General features: G+C 39.0%; 1 protein-coding gene across 1 annotated transcript; it reads left to right on the top strand.

The window, feature by feature from the left end:
• Nucleotides 1-2,070: 2,070 nt before the first annotated feature.
• LOC145786899 (toll-like receptor 7) lies at nt 2,071-2,517 on the top strand. The gene has a single exon (XM_082598638.1). The coding sequence runs from the start codon at nt 2,071-2,073 to the stop codon at nt 2,515-2,517; it is 447 nt and encodes a 148-aa protein (XP_082454764.1).
• Nucleotides 2,518-18,917: the final 16,400 nt, after the last annotated feature.

Raw genomic sequence — 18,917 nt, 5'->3', positions numbered from 1 at the left:
AAAGATCCATCAGAAATGCTATCAAGCCAGAAGACAATGTTTCTGTTGATGTCGATATCTTGCTGAAAAAAGTCCTTTGAAATTCAAAGGACTCTTGTAGAAATAAAGTTGTTGAGATGCTGGTACCCAGATGTTAAAGTGAAAATTAAAGTAGCTTATGGAAGTTTATATCTTAATTTTTTCCTTTGAAATTATGGTCCTGCTCACATTTCTGTGCAGATTTTATCGCAATATGTATCTGGAGCGGTCCAGTTCACCTGTGCGAGTTTAAAAACATGATTACCGATATCAGTGACCCTGAAAACAGAAGAAATGACATATTACATGACCTAGTAAGACATAATTATCAAATTTTAGCTGAAAAATATGTAAATTTGGCGGCCATTTTGAATTTTTGCATTTTGCCAACCTAAAACATCATCGTAGATCAAAATTTCAACGGATTCGTGATCAACGTGAAAAATGGCCACAAAAACACTCCTTTTAATGGGACAACAGAGAATAAGTCTATGTGTGCCCAACCCTACTGTTAGTAGTTTAGATGTGCTGAAAAAGTTACCTTTTTTATCTACTTTAAACTTAGACTTTTGTCATGTTCATCGTATAAATAAAGGAGCTCTATTAGGATTTCTGAATATTACATCAGTGACTCTTTCTCATAACAACTTGGAAGATGAAAAGAATTCTTTTCCCGGAAGCAACATTTATCAGAATCATTCTATCAAACAATACAACAGTAACACGCTTCTTGGTTATGTTAGAGGTCATTATGACAAGTTGTTGAAGAAACCAATTAAACAAGAAAAAGTTGCTGAGGAAAACCTGAAGCAAAATCAGTGCAATCCCAAAGCACAACTTGACAATTCTGTAAACAAAATTAGCAAACTATACAAATCCTTTTTTGAATTTGCTTCCTTTGCTCATTGGTTGGATTTATCATCAAATCTCATTCAAGTTATATCGAACTACGATTTTGATTCAATGTCTCGCTTTTGCCACATTGATCTTCGTTCTAATCCTATTCTGTTCATAGAAGATCATGCATTTCTCAGATTAAGCAACCTGCAATTCTTGTTTGTCAATAGCACACAACTTTATACAACACCAAATGCTTTGGCGTTTTTGCAAAATTTAAATCGATTGATCAACTTTGAATACACCGACTCGGGAATGTATAGTATTTATTCAAGATGTTATTGTCGTTTCCCAACTTACCCATCGCAAAAACAGAAGTAATAGACTTTTCAGGCAATTTTCTATAAGCTACCACTGCACTGCCTCAAGTATCTGTACTCTGAGCATTTCCTTTTGTATATAAAATTGTATTGCAATCTTGTCAACTTGAAGATAAACTGTTTCATTTGAATAATTACCAGGTGACGTATCTTGATGTATCTGATAACTTACTCACTTCTATTTCAATCCAAACTTTAAAAAACTTCAATGCTTTGAAATCTCTTTTGCTTTTAAAAAATAACATTTGTATTTTTGATAGTAATATTTTTAAATTCTTTCCTAAACTAGAAATATTAGATCTTTCATGCAATAAAATCACTCACATAATTCCAGGGATCTTTGAAAGCAACTTTAGTGTCAAGTTGCAATTGAAACGTTTCAGTTTGTTCAACAATCACATCACAAATATTGGGCCTGATGTTATTCCACTTTCAGTTCTGCAACAACTTACATTTTTAGACTTGCGCTTCAATGCATTGGAATGTGATAAATGAAAACTTTGGATTTTACTTTAAGAATAGAAATGTCAGTTTGTATCAATATCCTGGTTTCATTTCAGAATGTGCATCAATCATTGAAAAATATTCTGGAGGATACGTCCAATGTCTCTCACCTCAATCTTTATATGGTCGTTCCTTAATTGATTCATCTACTGTAGCCTGTAGTAATGTTTTATGCTTTTCACTGTGCAGCGGATTTACAACATTTACAACTTTTTCAATGTTTGTAGCTCCACTGTTGTCATCCAAGAAATGGAAAATATGGTTAGCTAACTATGCTACAAAATCTGTACGTTCGAACATCATCAAATAACCACTTATACCAAACCCAACAATGTTTGCTCATCATGGATTTGTAATTTACGACCAACATAACACGAAATTGGGTGATTGGGTAGAGAATGTTTTGATCCCAAATCTTTGTGACAAGCCGCCATATTACAATCTTGGTGTAGTTCAGAGAGATGTTGAATGCGGGTCTTCTTCTTTGAAGCCAATTCTTCATCGAATTGAAGCAAGCAGAAAAGTGATCATGGTGCTCAGTGGAGACTACTCAAATAGCCACGAAGGAAAGTATCTTATTTCAGTCATAGAACACCTTGAATATGAGAGTGGATTAAATCGCAGCGTCTGGATAACGTTTGAAAATGACATTCAAGCTGGAGGACTTATTCGAAGAAAGAAAAGACGAAACAAAACTTTGATGTTACAAGTTCCGGAATCTGCAGATGATCTTCCAATATTTTGGAATTTGCTTCGAGAACTTCTTAAAAATGTGTAGAACTTTTTGAAAAATTTAATATTTGTGAAGTTTAATTCGTTGTATTTTATGTTGATGTAATATGAATGATTGGGCTACCTTCCTTTTCACTTTAAAATGTAGTCACTTTAAAGTGTTAAGCACTTTCATTTTTACGTAGCTAGTTGTGAAATAAACTTAATTGAAATCTTTACATTATGTATAAGACACAGTTGATATAGGACTGTTCCATTTCCAAAAAGGAGTGCTTCACTTTAGTAACCGGCGCAACGTTTACCACACATTGACAAATATTTTCTGACTTTTTATGCTGCGTTTTGAAACTTTTAAAACTTTCAGTAGAGGTAGTTGTGATGAAGTTTTTGTTTTAGACTTGCACGCCATTTCTTTTCTTTGGCTAAATTTGGAGGCGTTTTGTTGAAAATAAAGCTAGAAAAACGATTAAGAAACAGTTAACTATCCAAGAAATTAACATTGTATTTTGTTATGATGATTTTCTTCCTTAATTGCATGGCACATTAGTCAAATGTTTAAATGTCGCACCATCTACAAAGTTATTACATTATAGCCTATAGTCAATAGTTATCATCGTGTTGTGTTTGCGATTGTTAATCCAGTCATAAAATTTTGCTTGCTTGACAAAACTTCCCAGACGGCCACTTTATCTGGCCCAGATGTGGAAGGATCTGGTGAGATCCCTACTCAATCTGGTAAAGATCTGGACAAGATAAAGGGGCTGTCTGGATTGCTTTTGTTTAACTTGGTCCGAGACGCCAATAGAAGTAGGCTATTTGTTATAATGTTTGTAGTTTAGGGTTGATTACCGGTATATTATTATTCAAAGCTAATTAGCAGCACAATTCAGAAATTATTTGCAAACCGTTCCTTGAAAAGATTATTATGAAATGACCATTGTGTTGCTTTGAATTGATTATAGATAACAGCACTGTGCACTGTGCAGTTATTACGGTTGCCTTCCACGCTTTTTATTTTTGTGAGCCAATCAACTTGAAGTCATCTGAACAACAGTTTGTAACTATTGAATGAATCGCTGTGCTGATGGTTTCGTTTAAATAAAAATTGTAGATACACACAGGGACGCCGGAACGATTTTTGACTGGGAGGGCAGGATTATGAAAAAAGGGCACTTTTTTTAAGTTTTGAAGATATAGCGATAATGGTGGGCAGTTCGTTAATCGTTTTTCCCCTATTAACCGTATGATTTGAAATGTGAGACAGATGAAGATAAATGAATGAAATATATTGAAATAGCTTTCAGAACAAGTAGAAACGAAAGATAAATTTCACGTTCATCGCGTCACAATCTGCTGCAAAGTATAAAATGTGTCCACGGAATAACTTGTATGCTGTACTGTATATAGACAAATATCAAACCAATCCAAAGTACATTTTACGCGCGTCGGTTCCTAGAATGAGCTCATTTGCACAGTGGTGCCGAAGTTAGTTGAGGATTGGGGGGATAATTCAACCATTTATCAAATTTTAGACGATTTTTGAACATTGGGGGGGATGCAAATTTTTGTACACAATTTTAGTGATACAGGTATTAAATTTATTAAACAATCACCGGACCTGGGTAAATTAACTGCTAACAGCATAATATACAGATAAGAAATCATGGAGATAAAAGTGCTACCAGCGCGCGTGTGAATGCTTGTTTCTTATTCTTGCAGTAGTCAAAGAAAAATTGATAACTCCAGCAGGATTCGAACTTATGATCTTCTAATAAATACTTAGTTTTTCAATAACAAAAAAGCAGAAGTGATACTTTTCTTCTTGTCCTCCCCTTCACTAGAATCACTACACTTAGTGCACTATAAGACAAAGTCACTAGGCAGGATACTAAAAACAATCGAAACTACGGAAGAACATCTGCAAATTTATGACAAAAATAATAACTTTCAAACACTTAACAAGAACTTGTTACAACTGAACATGTTGTGTCTTACGGTAGTGCACATTGAAAACTCATTAGCAATGTCATTTATGCTGATGTCATTAAGAATATTTTGGTGAATGTTGCAAATAATACTAGCATTCAACCTCTCCTGTCCCAAAGTATTTCTCAGAAAAGGTTTCAATCTACGAAGATTGGAAAATGACCTCTTACAAGCAGCAGAGCTTACCGGGCAAACTAAGAGAATCTTAATCAGCTGAAGTATTTGAGAATAGAGTGGTTTTTCCAACTTGGACAATGCCTGCTTAGCTCTTTTAGATTAGAACAGCAGACACTATAGTTAGGAGCTGCGATTAAACGGAGGAGATCAATTCATTGCATGCCAGAAACCTAAGGCCTGCACAGAATATTAAAACAATGAGTCCCCTCATAAGCATTACTGCAGTGCCGTGGCCAGGGGCGCCGGAAGCGGGGGGGCGGATGCCCCCCGCTCTCAATTTTTCTGTGGATGGGGGGGAAGAGCGGGCAATGGTGCCCTTTTAAGGTCATGTAAGCTACTGCATATTTTGCAATATAACTATTTCTGCTATTTGCTTTTAGCCTAATTATAATCTTTCATTTTTGCCTTAAAAGAATATTCAAGACACAAAATTTTGTATCACAGTGGGTTAGCCTACGTCATTATAACATAGTTTGACGCCCTTCCGTGCCATTGTTCTTTGTATATCGGACACAGTCACTTGTATCATTACTCTATAACGAGCTGATAGATGAGCATTAAGGCACCTGTACTCCTGCAGCTAATAAGGCCCGCTAATTTTCAAACCTCAATATTTTTCTAAATAATGCATAATTTTTAACGAAACTTGGAATAAAGATACTTTGGGTCTATCTAAACAACATATCTGTGAAACAAGTTTCTAAGTAAAAGGAGTTGTGAAATATTAAAAAAATAAAAAAAATCTCAAGCGGGCCTTATTAGATGCATGCGTTGTGAATAAGGACCGGTTTGAATTTGCACCAAAAGTGATAGAAAAGGTATATTTTCAAATTTGATTTTCACAATAACAACACCACAAAACAACTTCTAATCGGCAACACAGGCACAGAACTAATAAGTAAATACACAGAGACAACTATTTCCTCCTTTCCCATGCTCTATTTTTTTCAAAGCGACATGGTGTTTTTAGATGTGGTAGGGATACTAAAGTATTTTGATACTGAAATTATGATATTTCCATTGCAATAACAAATTGGATTAATGGTGTAACAATAATTTTTTGGGTTGCTCAAGTCTTTAACCGTCACTTTCTTGACTAGGGGTGCACAACGGTACTATTTTCCTACCTCATGTGTCCATGAGCCTTATTACCAACATTAGCCTAGTCGTGATCATCATTATCAGTCTTGCTTTAGTTAGAAAAAAAGTTTAAATTTATTGGTTTTACTGCATCAGCATGCACATATCTTTCACATAAAATGCAAAAAAACCGAAGTTAAAGCAGTTTGTTAACTCCAGAGCAGTCTAAAATATGTGACAATTAAGAAAACCACTCAATTTCAGTCCCCCCAAACTTCAACTTTCCGTAACATAAAAAGTTGTAAACTTTAGGCTGTGAAACTTTACCAGTCAGTGTCAATTCACCTTGGCAGCAACCAGAGATTTCACTTTTGTTTTGTAACAACGGAGATCTCGGGGTTGGGCCTTATTGCCGGCCGGGCCTTATTAGCTGCAGATGCTTTATACCTATAGCCTATCTTATCTTAAAACTTATAAAAAATGGTCTTTCAGCAATAAAAGTGCCCTTTTTTCACAATCTTGCCCCTCCCCATTCAAAAGTCGTTTCGGCGCCCCTGCCGGTGGCCTGCTCCAACTCGTCCTTAATACCTTCAATGAAGGTCCTTCATTGGCTAGCGTCAAATCCTGGAATCCAAGACAATTTAGAACTGTGATCAAACATCAATAAAAGAAAAACAACAGCAATGCAAGATGCTTGCAAACAATTAAATCGAAGTACAACTTCATAGCAAATATTTTTTCTAAATTATTGGGGGGATGCTGCCAAAATATTGGGGGGGATATATGCCCCCACCCCCCCTACTTCGGCACCACTGCATTTGCAACAGCTTCTAAGTCAATGGTGTCCATCACCTGTTTGTGAATAGTCTCAAACATTCGATTGTTTAAATTGTTGTGTGTCATTGTGGTACGAAGGCACATTTTTACTAGCCTTATGGCGCTAGAACTGCGTTCAGCATTCACCTTTCCTAATTTGACCCTATATCAATATCATAACGGCTTACTTACACTTTTCCTTCTAACAAATTTTAACTTCCAGGTTCTCACACTCTTTGCTATGCTAAGACGTTTATATAGGCTACCATTCCTTGACTTTTCTACAATTCTGTATCACTCAGATCTTCTTTCTAATTAAAACCAAGACCACGAAGAACCTTTTCTTTTCTCATAAGTCAGCCATCAACAATATCCGGCCCTACCTTTGGTCCTATGCAATGCAAAACGGTCTTTAGTGGTGCCTCGAATCATTGGCGTTTGATTTTCACAGCTGGTGGTAGGCTAATATCAAACATAGTTGTGACAAAACCGTCTTTGAAGAAGCATAGGAGTGGTAGAATTTCAATAAATTATGTTAGTGACCTACACAATAGCTCATTATCGAGTAATGATACAAGAACTACATACCGGTAGGCTATACAAAGAACAATGGCACGGAAGGCGATCACCCCCCCTCGCTTCCGGCGCCCCTGGATACACAGATGTTACAATAAAATTATTGTTAAATTGACTTCTGTTTACTTCACAATCTACAGTAGATATAAATGACCTGTTTTAGCTTAATGCTGCGAGTTCGCTGTGAGAATAGCGAATTGCACTAGTTTTCGGAACACAGAACCCTGGTCATGTGCTATGACGAATGGTATTGAAATCAGTGAGTGGTTGTTTTATGTGGCTCTTTTGATTGGCTTGAGGCTGCAGTCGATTTTTGTGTTGTTAGGGGTTGTTGCTGCTCATTTCTGTTTGTTCGGCATGTTTTCATTTTTTCGCTTTGTCACTCGCACTTTCTTTTTCTTGCAGGTAAAGATCCATCAGAATGGTATACGTCAGTGCTTTTCAATCCGTGGGATGGTACGCACTTGTACAGATAAAAAGTTATTGTAATGCAGATGACAAACGTGGTGCGGATGAGGCGGATCAAAATTGTCCATGATCTTTTTTTTTTTTTTTTGTGCAATATTTCAAATACGCCATATTGAAAGCAACAGCGTATGTCTGATTCCCTCATTCCAATTCGGTTTTTCTCTTTTACTGTATTGTAAAGGAGGGTCCCATACTTGATTCAAGTGTCGGGTATGAGAAGATAAGGTTCTCATTGTACTAAGCCTTCGGCACTAAGGAGAGTAGGGTGGCCAGTTCCTTTCTCTCGGCCGCCTTTACTTCAGCAACTACGCCCACCCAATTTTACTGTATTATGTGTCATTATAGGATTGCCAGCCCCGCACAGTTTTCCCGAGGAACTGGGCTAGTTTTGATTCAAAATTATGAGAAAAGTTTAGCAATCACGGGTTTTTAGGTTTGTTTTGCTTTTCGGTTTCAGTTTTATAATTTAGAAGTGTGCTACTTGTTCAAGTTTGGACTAGAAAAGAGCGTTTGGCGGTTTAGTAACACGTTTAAAAGGCGAATGGTTTAACCGCGTAAAAAACACTTCATTTTGCGTCGGAGCTCTTGACAAATATTTCAACAGAACTAGTGATCTAAGCGTTTAAACTTCTTGTGCAAAATTTCACTAGCTACTTGGCTAAAGAGAGGTTTAGTGCATCAGAAATTAGTAACTAGTCGGAAATTTTTATTAGTCATTAATATACTTCGATGGTTCAATAAAGGATACAAATTCTCCTATACATAAAAGTCGTTGTTGTTTGCTGAGTAATTTGAACTCCTTCCCAGGCTCTAAGGTTGAGAGCTCTTAAATTGCAATTAACTGCCATTTTTTTTCAAGGATCGAACACAATTCGTACAGCCCATAGTGTAACAGGCTTATCCCTCGACACTGCTATGAGAGCAGAATGCTTAGCGGTTGTTTTAAAAGATCTTTGATTTCACCCGATGTGGAACCAAACCTACAATCGACCGACACAGAGGCGAGCACTCAAACCACTAACCTATTGTGACGGTTGTTGTTGTTGTTACAATAAAATTACTTTCACGTTTCTTAAATTGTAAGGCCGACTTACTAAGAGCAGTAGCGAGTGAAGTAAATCAGTGTTGAATTCAGATCAATCTATTATAACTTAAGTTATCGACTTAAAAATCAGCCTAGATGCACAATTTTATTGAATAGGCCACAACCTTATATTGTTATTTCACAAAGAGGGAAAACAAATTGCTGCAAACAAACTATTTTTGATTTTTGCGGATGAAATTTTTGCGAATTCTATTATGCCTATTTCGGTGTGAAATTAGGAGACCAAGACAAACCATGGGCCCCGCACAATGTTTGTCGTACTTGTGTGTCATCACTGAGGCAGTGGAGCCTTCGAAAACAAAAATTTAGCATTTAGTGTGCCAATGGTTTGGAGAGAGCCGCATGGACAGGGAAAAGAATTTTACTTTTGCTCATGTGTTGTTTTCGCATTCAATGTCAAAAATAAGCATAAAATTGAATACCCTAATTTGCCTTGCGCAATACGACCGATTCCTCATGGGCCAGATGTCCCAGTTCCATTGCCTCCAAAAGTTTTACAAACAGTTGAAGAAGATTCTCTCAACGAAGAGTCTTTGTCTGAAGAATGTTCCGAGTATGAGTGTGATGATGATCAGCAGCCAAAGTTCAGTCAAGCGGAACTAAATGACTTTGTCAGAGATTTAAATTTGCCAAAAGAGTCTGCTCTTATTGTGGGTTCCAGATTGAAAGCCAAACGTATGCATAGCACTGACACCACTTTTGATTGGTATAAGCATGGTGAGAGAGAGTGAATACACACGCTTCTTTGCCCCCGAACCCTCTTGTCTATTGTGTGGATGTTCAAGGTTTTATAGAGAAATAGGAAACAGTGTATATACATTATACACAGTGACTGGCGCCTCTTTATTGATGCATCAAAGTCAAGCCTAAAATCTGTTTTGTTGCACAATACAAATCAATTTGCTACTATCCCTGTAGCTCATTCAACTAGCATGAATGAGTCTTACGAAAATAAGAAACTTTTGCTTTTGAAGTTGCAATATAGCACTCATACATGGAAAGTTTGCGTTGATTTTAAAGTCTTAAATATGCTACTGGGTCAACAATCTGGATTTACAAGTACCCTTGTTTTATGTGTGAATGGGACAGCCGAGACAGGAGAAATCATTGGATTAAACGTGAGTGGCCGTTGAGGGAGTATCTTACACCAGGCTAGGAAAATGTTTTACAGCCTGCTCTTATCGACAGATCTAATGTTATACTTCCACCATTACATATTAAACTGGGTCTCATGAAACGGTTTGTAAAAGCTCTCAACAAAGAAGGTGCATGTTTCAAATACATTCTGGAAAAGTTTCCTCACTTGAGTGCCGAGAAAGTTAAAGAGGGTGTATTTTTTAGACCTCAGATCGGAACACTCACCAAAGACCCCCAATTTCTTACTACCATGACGAATGTGGAAAAAAGCATGGCTCTCTTTCACCGAAGTTGTATCTAAATTTCTTGGAAATACGAAAGATCCGGATTACCAAAATATTACCACCGTCATTCTGGCAGAATAATTCTGCGCGATCAGCCTAAAAAAAAGATCCGTAAAAATTTGCGCGATAAACAATGCGATGAAAGTAGCAACACTCGGAAGCTGATAAAATCACTTCTCGTTACCACATCAAAGCAAATCTTATATTTTTTCCGTAGCCAAATGAACAGTGAACACAGAACAAATTTAAATAAAAAACTCGACTTGTCAAAGATAAAGCAACTGCAATTGCGAAAAGTTAGACAAAAAATCGTATCTATTAAGACTGCTATATGTGATAAGGCAAGAAAAGTAAGCATCACAAAAACGACTATAACAATACTTTCCCGAAATATTTTTCGGAATTTTATTTTTGAATCGTGTTCAGAATTAATTTCCTTTCCAGGGGTGTCAATTTCGTGGTGGGGCAGACGAAGGAAACGCGAGCAGAATGGTTTAAAAATGGAAGAAATGTCTTACGTATTTAAAAATAAATAGAGATTTTAACGTTTATAGACGCCTTCAATTAGTCGTCTATAAAAATATTTTCCCGAAATATTTTTTGGAATTTTATTTTTGAATCGTGTTCAGAATTAAATTTCCTTTCCAGGGGTGACAAGCTCGTGGTGGGGCAGACGAAGAAAACGCAAGCAGAATGGTTTAAAAATGGGGTAAATGTCTTACGTATTTAAAAATAAATAGAGATTTTAACGTTTATAGACGCCTTCAATTAGGCGTCTATAAAAATATTTTCCCGAAATATTTTTTGGAATTTTATTTTTGAATCGTGTTCAGAATTAAATTTCCTTTGCAGGGATGGCAATCTCGTGGTGGGGCAGACGAAGGAAACGCAAGCAGAATGGTTTAAAAATGAGGAAAATGTCTTTTCGCACCTCTGATGCAGGATGCTTTTCGCCAATGAATTGCATTACTGGCCTTTCGTTCGTTTAGTTTAAAAGCTTTGCGCTAAGTTGTGACTTGCAAGTAAAGTTGCTTGTTGTAACTCAACGCAATTAAACAGGTAGACTTCACAAACTTGATTGTGAACTTTTGCGTTAGATCATTCGAGAAATTATTTGTGTGGGCTATTCGTGAGAACGTGCTTTGAAAGTATTGTTTATTAAAGTTTTAATTAAAGATGAAGTGCAGTTGTCAGTGAAGAACAGACATTCTTTTCTCGTTTAATTAGACCAAGAAAACTATACCTTTATGTTTTATTTTACAAATGCTTCATAGTATGTAGGCTATAACCTACTGATCGATTCACTGGCATTTCGAACGAAATCATATAAATTTTAAATACATATAGCTTCCTTGTCTAAATAGGCTGCGGTAAGCAACATTAAAACAGCTGCATCCAGTGCTTCAGAGAAATCACTCAGGTTATAGTCAAGTGTATTTAAATTTGAAAGTTAACTACTTCCCTTTCCTTGATAAGATATGCGTCAACCCCGTAATTCACGTCATGGAAGAGCTTCTTATGGTCGAAGAACGAAGCCCCTTCATTATAATTGTGGGATTGGAGGTCGAAAGGTTGCGACCCTCCATGGCAAGTTGTCGGCTCGTAAACCTTGCATGTTACTGATTGGTGACAGCAATGCAAGGAACATCGTGCGGCCCCAGGTAAGAATATAGTGTTCAACACGTTTGCAACGTTTCTACCAAAAAATTGTACTTGTTTTCGTGGCACACCATCGCAATCGCTTGTATATAGGCAATAATATTCGAGCAGTTTGATGAAGAAAAGAGTCTATTCGAAACCAAACAAATTCGTTTCGAATGACACAACGGCACGTCTGCAGTTGGATATAATCGTATTTTGTGCCTTTCTTTCTATTTAGGCTAATCTAAATTTTGAGTTGCCTGTCGAGCATATGCCTTATAACAAAGATAAATTCTGTCTTGACGTCGTTTCGATCGATTTTCTTTCGTTTCATAAGACTTACGTTTCATCACAAATCGCGTTTTGAAAAGTATGAAATCGTTTCAACATATCAGTTTAATTGCATATTAACATCATTTCGGTGACGTTACACGAGAAGCTATACGTTATTCGACAATACGTGATTGATTTATTGCTGTAGATGGGCTACGTCTTATTTTGACCTTCCAAAAGTAAAACATGTTTTTCAACAACAGGTCGTTCGTCCATCAGCTTCAAGCCCGTTTGTTCTATCGGCTATGTCATTGCCTGGTGGGAGATTGTGTGATGGAACAAGAGAGATTCTGCAAGGAAATGTATTCCGGAATGTATCAGTTGTGATGTTGGCGTTAGGTACAAACGATGTCCTCTCCTTTGGCAGCTTTGACAAAGACGCTTTCCAGCAAGATGATGTGGAATTGGTAGAAGCGGCTCAAACCATCTACCCTTTAGCAAAGGTAGGTTAACTGGAATCGCTTTAGATAAAACTAACGTCAAACCTCTCGATCCGATGAAATATTCTTTTTGATGGAGTGGTGTTTGTGTCAGCGGTCCAAAAGGACACTCGTTCCTTAATATTTCCAGGCAATATACAATACCTAATATTTGACTAACATTTAGTGTAGCCTAAGTAAGACTATAGCCTACCGGTAAGCGTTTTATTATTGCGAGTGGGACATTTAATTTTTCAAGGATGAAAACAACTTTTTTCATCACTGTAGATCAGAGGTGTCCAACCGTGCCAAATTTCTGTCTACTCAATAACTTGCTTTGGTCACAAGCACGTTTTAACGTTCGCGTTTTGTCGCTTCTACCCAATTCTCTACCTTTGCTATGTTGACGTGTATTGTTTTGATATGATGATCAGAAATAAAAACAACTGAACTGAACGATTACTTAGCAAATTAAATCCAAACTTGTTACAGCAGGTGATAGTTTGCAGCATTTTACCGCAGTGGAGTGACTCTTCTTTGCGAGTTCTCATTGCCAACTCCATCTGAGATCATGTATCTCGCAATTTATCTCGTTCTCATTACCTATCAATGGAAATCGATGATGACGATGCCTGTTGGCATGACGATATCCATTTGTCGGATGTTGGTCTTGCGCAGTACATGTGCCGTTTGGAAGATGGCGTGAGAACATTCTTGGAGGGACCAACATTGACAGCGTCTCTATTTCCAACTCTTGGAAATCCCCGTAAGTAACACCTTGCGATTGAAAGCCTACGCCTATCCATTAGGGTGTACCATTTTGCAAAAAGTTTTTAGAAATTAGTGCGGCTATGTAGCCTATTACGGGTTTCCACTTTTACTAAAATGTATTTTTGTAGAGTTTCAGAAGTTTCCCGCCAAAACTGTGCTTAAATGAGTTTGATTTCGAATAGACTCTTCAAAACTATCATGAAAATCTACAGCCTTAAACTAGAGTAATGTGATCATATAATAGGCCTATGTCGATTAAGGGGTTTTTGGGGTCGCAAAACACGGAGCTAGTTATCTCTTTATTCTTCCACGAAAAGAGCACTCCACATTTAAAGTGAGCAAAAAAGTGATCTTTTATCAACACGAGCGAAATGCAGGCTCACCGAGACCTTCACTACAAGGAAGAACGTATATGCAGATGTGGTTACCGAAGGTGCGATTCTACTTGCACCACCGCGACAAGTCAGCAACGTGCCCACTGCGGAGAGTCATCAACGTGGAAACAAACATGTTGGTAAAAGAGAGCTTTCTTATCTTGTATGGGGCTCGGTCAGTAGTGCACTTTGCGGTCAGCGCGTGACCAGTGTCCGGACTGGTGCTGTGAGGTCTGGTACAGGGACGAGTGGTGCCTGTTCTGGTGCTATGAAGTCTAATACAGGGTCGAGTGGTGCCGGTCCTGTTGTTGTGAGGTCTGCTAAAAGGACGAGTAGTGCCGGTCCTGTTGTTGTGAGGTCTGGTACAGGGACGAGTGGTGCCTGTTTTGGTGCTGTGATGTCTGCTTCCGATACGAGTGGTGCCTGTTCTGGTGCTATGAAGTCTAATACAGGGTCGAGTGGTGCCGGTCCTGTTGTTGTGAGGTCTGCTAAAAGGACGAGTAGTGCCGGTCCTGTTGTTATGAGGTCTGGTACAGGGACGAGTGGTGCCTGTTCTGGTGCTGTGATGTCTGCTTCCGGTACGAGTGGTGCCTGCTCTGGTGCTATGAAGTCTAATACAGGCTCGAGTGGTGCCGGTCCTGTTGTTGTGAGGTCTGCTACCAAGACGAGTGATGTCGGTCCTGGTGCTGTGATGTCTGCTTCCGGTACGAGTGGTACCTATTCTGGTGCTGTTTGGAAGTCTGACACACGTACGAGTGGTGCTGGTCCTGTTGTTGTGAGGTCTGCTAAAAGCATGAGTGGTGCCGGTCCTGGTGTGAGGTCTGCTACAGGGACGCGTGGTGCCAGTTGTAATCCTACTCGAAGCTTTGTTTCGCAAAATCGGTTTTCTCCACTTGAAACGTTATTTCATTTTGATGAAGTTTGCCAAGAGAGCACCTTCCCGAAACGTAACAGCAAAGTGTTGACACTGGGGGCGAGTCTGTTAGCTCCTCCCATCGTTCTTTACATCTCCTCACCAACATTTCAAACTCGGGAGCGACTCGAGGTTCGGAGTCCTCTTTCTGCGTAATGGCACAAAAGTCTCTAACCCTCCAATCTAGAGCCTTGACATGCTGTGATTCAAATTCCATGACTTCGTTTCTGCTTCTTAGTTCCCCAAGCTGTCTCGTGGCTGCACTGATGTCACTAAGTAGCTAACGCCTTCGTTGACGGGATTCCCTGTCATTCTGTAGCCCTAACACTTCCTGGTTAACCTCCTCTCTACCGACCTCTGAGGGCAGTTGTGATTGTACTACTGGTCCACTCACCGGAAGCCGCGCTACGGTGGCCCCACTCTCCACGACAGATCCACCTCGCCCCACCAAGGAGCGGCAGACCGGCTCCTGTACACTCCCCAGCCCGCCCGAGACCCACAGACAGTCCTCAAGGGAAGCGGCACTCATAGTTATTTCAGTAACTTATTAAATGGAATATGTACGGTAATCAACAAATTATCTTTTACTACTAAATTGCAGTAGGCTACACAAATTTGCTATAAAAGCTCGATAACATACACAATCAAATAAGTAGCACACTGACCAGAGGCAGGAAATAGTCCTCGCACCACTGCCCTTACGAGAAGCGTCGCACTCTTTGTCCACGTGATCCAGTTTCAAAATGGCGTCGCGCACTTCGTCTTGTGGTCGGTGGAATAACACAGTTTCTTGCTCTCCTCGGACAGTTCGATCGTCGACGGATTGTTGGTCTGGTGACCGTTCCCCAGCCGCTTCAGGCAGTATAAAGTAACTGTGCTAATACTGCCCCACAGTAGAATTAGTGACTTCTCTAGCTGGAGATCTGGTTTCGCTTTTTCGATTGCTGTTCTTTGGCCGCTTCGGTTGGCCAGCAATATGCGTTTTACAACACCAGCAAAAAACAATTCTTGTAGCTTCACAATTGAAGTGACCAGCGTAACACAATTGAAGATGGGTACGGTAACTACAGACTTACGATTGAAGTGACATCCCGTTTAACACAATTGAAGATGTTTTTTTCTTTTTGATAACCGCTATGTATATGAGCTGCTATCCAACCTGTCTTCTTCCTAACTTTCGACTCAAGTTCCACATGTGTTGAGTGAAGATTGATGGTATATTGTTAACAAGAGACGGGTTCAATAATTGTGATGTGGAATAGTCACTTCACACTCTTATTACGTCCGTCCGTTAGATTCACACATCGTAAAAGAAAGACGCAACACGTTTGGAAAACACAAGTTAGAAAAATAGAGAAAGAATGATTGATTGATTGATTGAATCTTTATCCTCGGACTGGGAAAGCTTCTTGCAGAGCTTAATCCTGGTAGTTTCGCATACTTGTAGAGGCTTTGAATCACTGACGCAGGCCTGGTCACCGAGATTGACAGAGTGAAGTTTCCGATTGTTGACGTTTTGTTGCCGGGGAATTATTCCATCCATTAGATGCCGCTGAATGGAGAGCTGTCCTTAACGTGCGTTGCTCAAGCGCACACCCCGAGAGTCGAACCAGCGCCGCTTGATTTTAAAGCTTTTTCGTTCCAGAAGTGACGCGCTAAGCTATCGGGGCAATTGAGCTATCGTGACGAGAGATTGTCGCTGAAGCGTGACAGTGCATCGCAATGATGACGTCACGATTGCGCGACAATCTGTCACAATACGGAGACAGATAACTTGGCCATAATTTCGTGAACAAAGTCAAACAGCAAATGAAATTGGTAGGTATTTAGCAAAAAATAATTTGCATTCCCTGAGAAACAAATCAAACCGTGTAGAGTTTTTAACGTCTTCGAGTTTTCGTGCAAAGTGTGCTGCTTCTAAACGAGAGAAATATTTGTTGACGTTTTTGTCGAAAAAATAAAAACTTAATAGATCATTTTAAAACAAATTCCGCTTCGATATCACAAACTGTGCCCTCTCAGTTAGATATTGAATTAGCAAATTCCATCAGCAAGCATATGGACGACTTCCCTCGCGATGACTACCTTCCTGGTTTAGGCTATGTGTCGCAGCAATGCCAAAGGAAAATCATTGGCCTGCTTCGTTTTTTCGCTCTGAAGTGAGAACAATTAAATCTAGATGGCGTCGTGATTCTTCTTTTAGGGAATCGGTAAAACTACTATATGTTTCTTCTAAACAAAAAAATATAGCAAAAGGCGTGACATCTCAACATATCTCCTCAACGCTAGGTGCGCAAAAGTTTTGCGATGTTGGTCAACAGAATAACCCAGATCAAAACGAAACAACTGTTTCTGTTGCCTATCGAAGTGACATTTCTTTACAAAATCATGAAGACAATCTTCTCTACTGCATATGTAACAAGCCTAATGACGGATCCCTATATGTGTGCTGCGGAACTTGCTTGAAATGGTTTCACCCTCGCTGCACATTCTCATCAAATAGTCCGGCATTAGCTATAACAGAAAAACAATGGGATTGTGCTAATAGTCATTTTGTATGCGAAGGTGAACAGATAGTGTTGCATTCTTCAAATTCCGTGTTTTGTCATAAACTTGTTGGTGTAAGCAACAAACCCATTCAACATTTAAATGTCTTACCTCCAGTTTTCCAGCAGAAATCTGATTTGCTTTGTAACGTTAGTAAATCTGCCTCTCCAACTAATTCTGATGATTTACAATTGTCTGATAATAGATCAAACTTACTTCTATCTAACTGCGACAACAATTTGGTAAAGACCGAAACTAATCACCTAAAAACCGAAACTGACAAAATAATCGAAATTGATGATCTAAAAGCAAAAGTTAATAATAATAAAAAAAAATTTATTGATGCAAAAGTCAAAGTTGATGAAACTTTAAATGAAATAGATAATCTAAAACCTGATGACAAAGCTGAAGATGATGTAGGCCTAAAAGTTGATCGCCAAAAAATATTTACTGATGTAAAAAACAAAAATAATGACCCAAACGGAGTAAATGATAATGAAGGTAGCATTTTTGGATGCTCCCAAAATCAGAAACCTTGGATTTCTGATGAAACATTGAAGGAGTTAGGGGATTTTAAAGAGCCAGTATCGCAAAAGCGTGAACGACGTTGTGAATTGGTTAACATAGATAGTAAGTCGTTATTCCTCACGTTAGATGAATGGAAAGAAATGACTCCCAGTCGCACTGCGCATAGATTTTCATCTCCCAGTAAACATTGATTGTTGGGGCAACATTGGCAAGAAGTTGGCCGCAACATTGGCAAGTTGCAGACGCCAACGTTGGCAAGATGTTTTATGCACCATTTGGATGCATCTGGCCAGCGTTGGCGTCTGCATCTTGCCACCGTTGGCTTCTGCATCTTGCCAACATTGGATTATGCATCTTGCCACCGTTGGCTTCTACATCTTGCCAACGTTGGCAAAATGTTTTATGCACCATTTAGATGCATCTGGCCAGCGTTGGCGTCTGCATCTTGCCAACGCTGGCTTCTGCATCTTGCCAACGTTGGCTTCTGCATCTTGCCAACATTGGCTTCTGCATCTTGCCAACGTTGGCAAAATGTTTTATGCACCATTTGGATGCATCTGGCCAGCGTTGGCGTCTGCATCTTGCCACCGTTGGCGTCTGCATCTAGCCAACGTCGACTTCTGCATCTAGCCAACGTTGGCTTCTGTATCTTGCCAACGTTGGCAAAATGTTTTATGCACCATTTTGCTTCATCTTGCCAACGTTGGCATCTGTATCTGGCCAACGTTGGCAAGATGGCTTGTGCACCATTTTGCTTCATCTGGCGCCTAAATTCTGGTTGACTTTTATGCACCATGATGCTGCTTCATCTGACCTATTAACTATTGTGATGCCCGCGCTTTGACCAAGGTTGGCCATGCGAAGCAAGCTGGTGCATAAAACATCTGAACAGCATTGGCATCTACATTTGCCAAACGTCTCTGTACCTAAACCGCGCTCATCACCAAAAGTTTATTGTTGAACTTAGCTAATCCTTGGGCGAAAGAACAGCAGCAACACGGATTTAAAAGCAACACTACTCCCTTTGTGACAAAGCAAAGTAACAGCCGAGCTTCGTATATTTTCACATTTATTAGAAACAAGCCACATCAAATCGTATTGATAGATGGAGATTCATTGCACATCAGCAGCTTTTTCTTGTGTATCTTTATCATTGTGAATTCCTGCAAATGAAACAAAAATATTTAATTCAAGGGGGCTGTTTGGCAACAGTGTAGGATTTTGATCAGTTGTCGTCCAGGATAATACGAAGTTAATAGACAATCTGCAATATCAATGTAATGTCCCTCTC

The sequence above is a fragment of the Aplidium turbinatum genome, chromosome 17 (assembly GCF_918807975.1).
Source record: "Aplidium turbinatum chromosome 17, kaAplTurb1.1, whole genome shotgun sequence".
Classification (NCBI taxonomy): Eukaryota; Metazoa; Chordata; class Ascidiacea; order Aplousobranchia; family Polyclinidae; genus Aplidium; species Aplidium turbinatum.
This window is presented reverse-complemented; position numbering and strand designations above follow the sequence as displayed.

Coding starts and splice junctions, on each gene's coding strand:
- LOC145786899 (XM_082598638.1), top strand. CDS start 2,071: ATGTTTGCTCATCATGGATTTGTAATTTACGACCAACATAACACGAAA.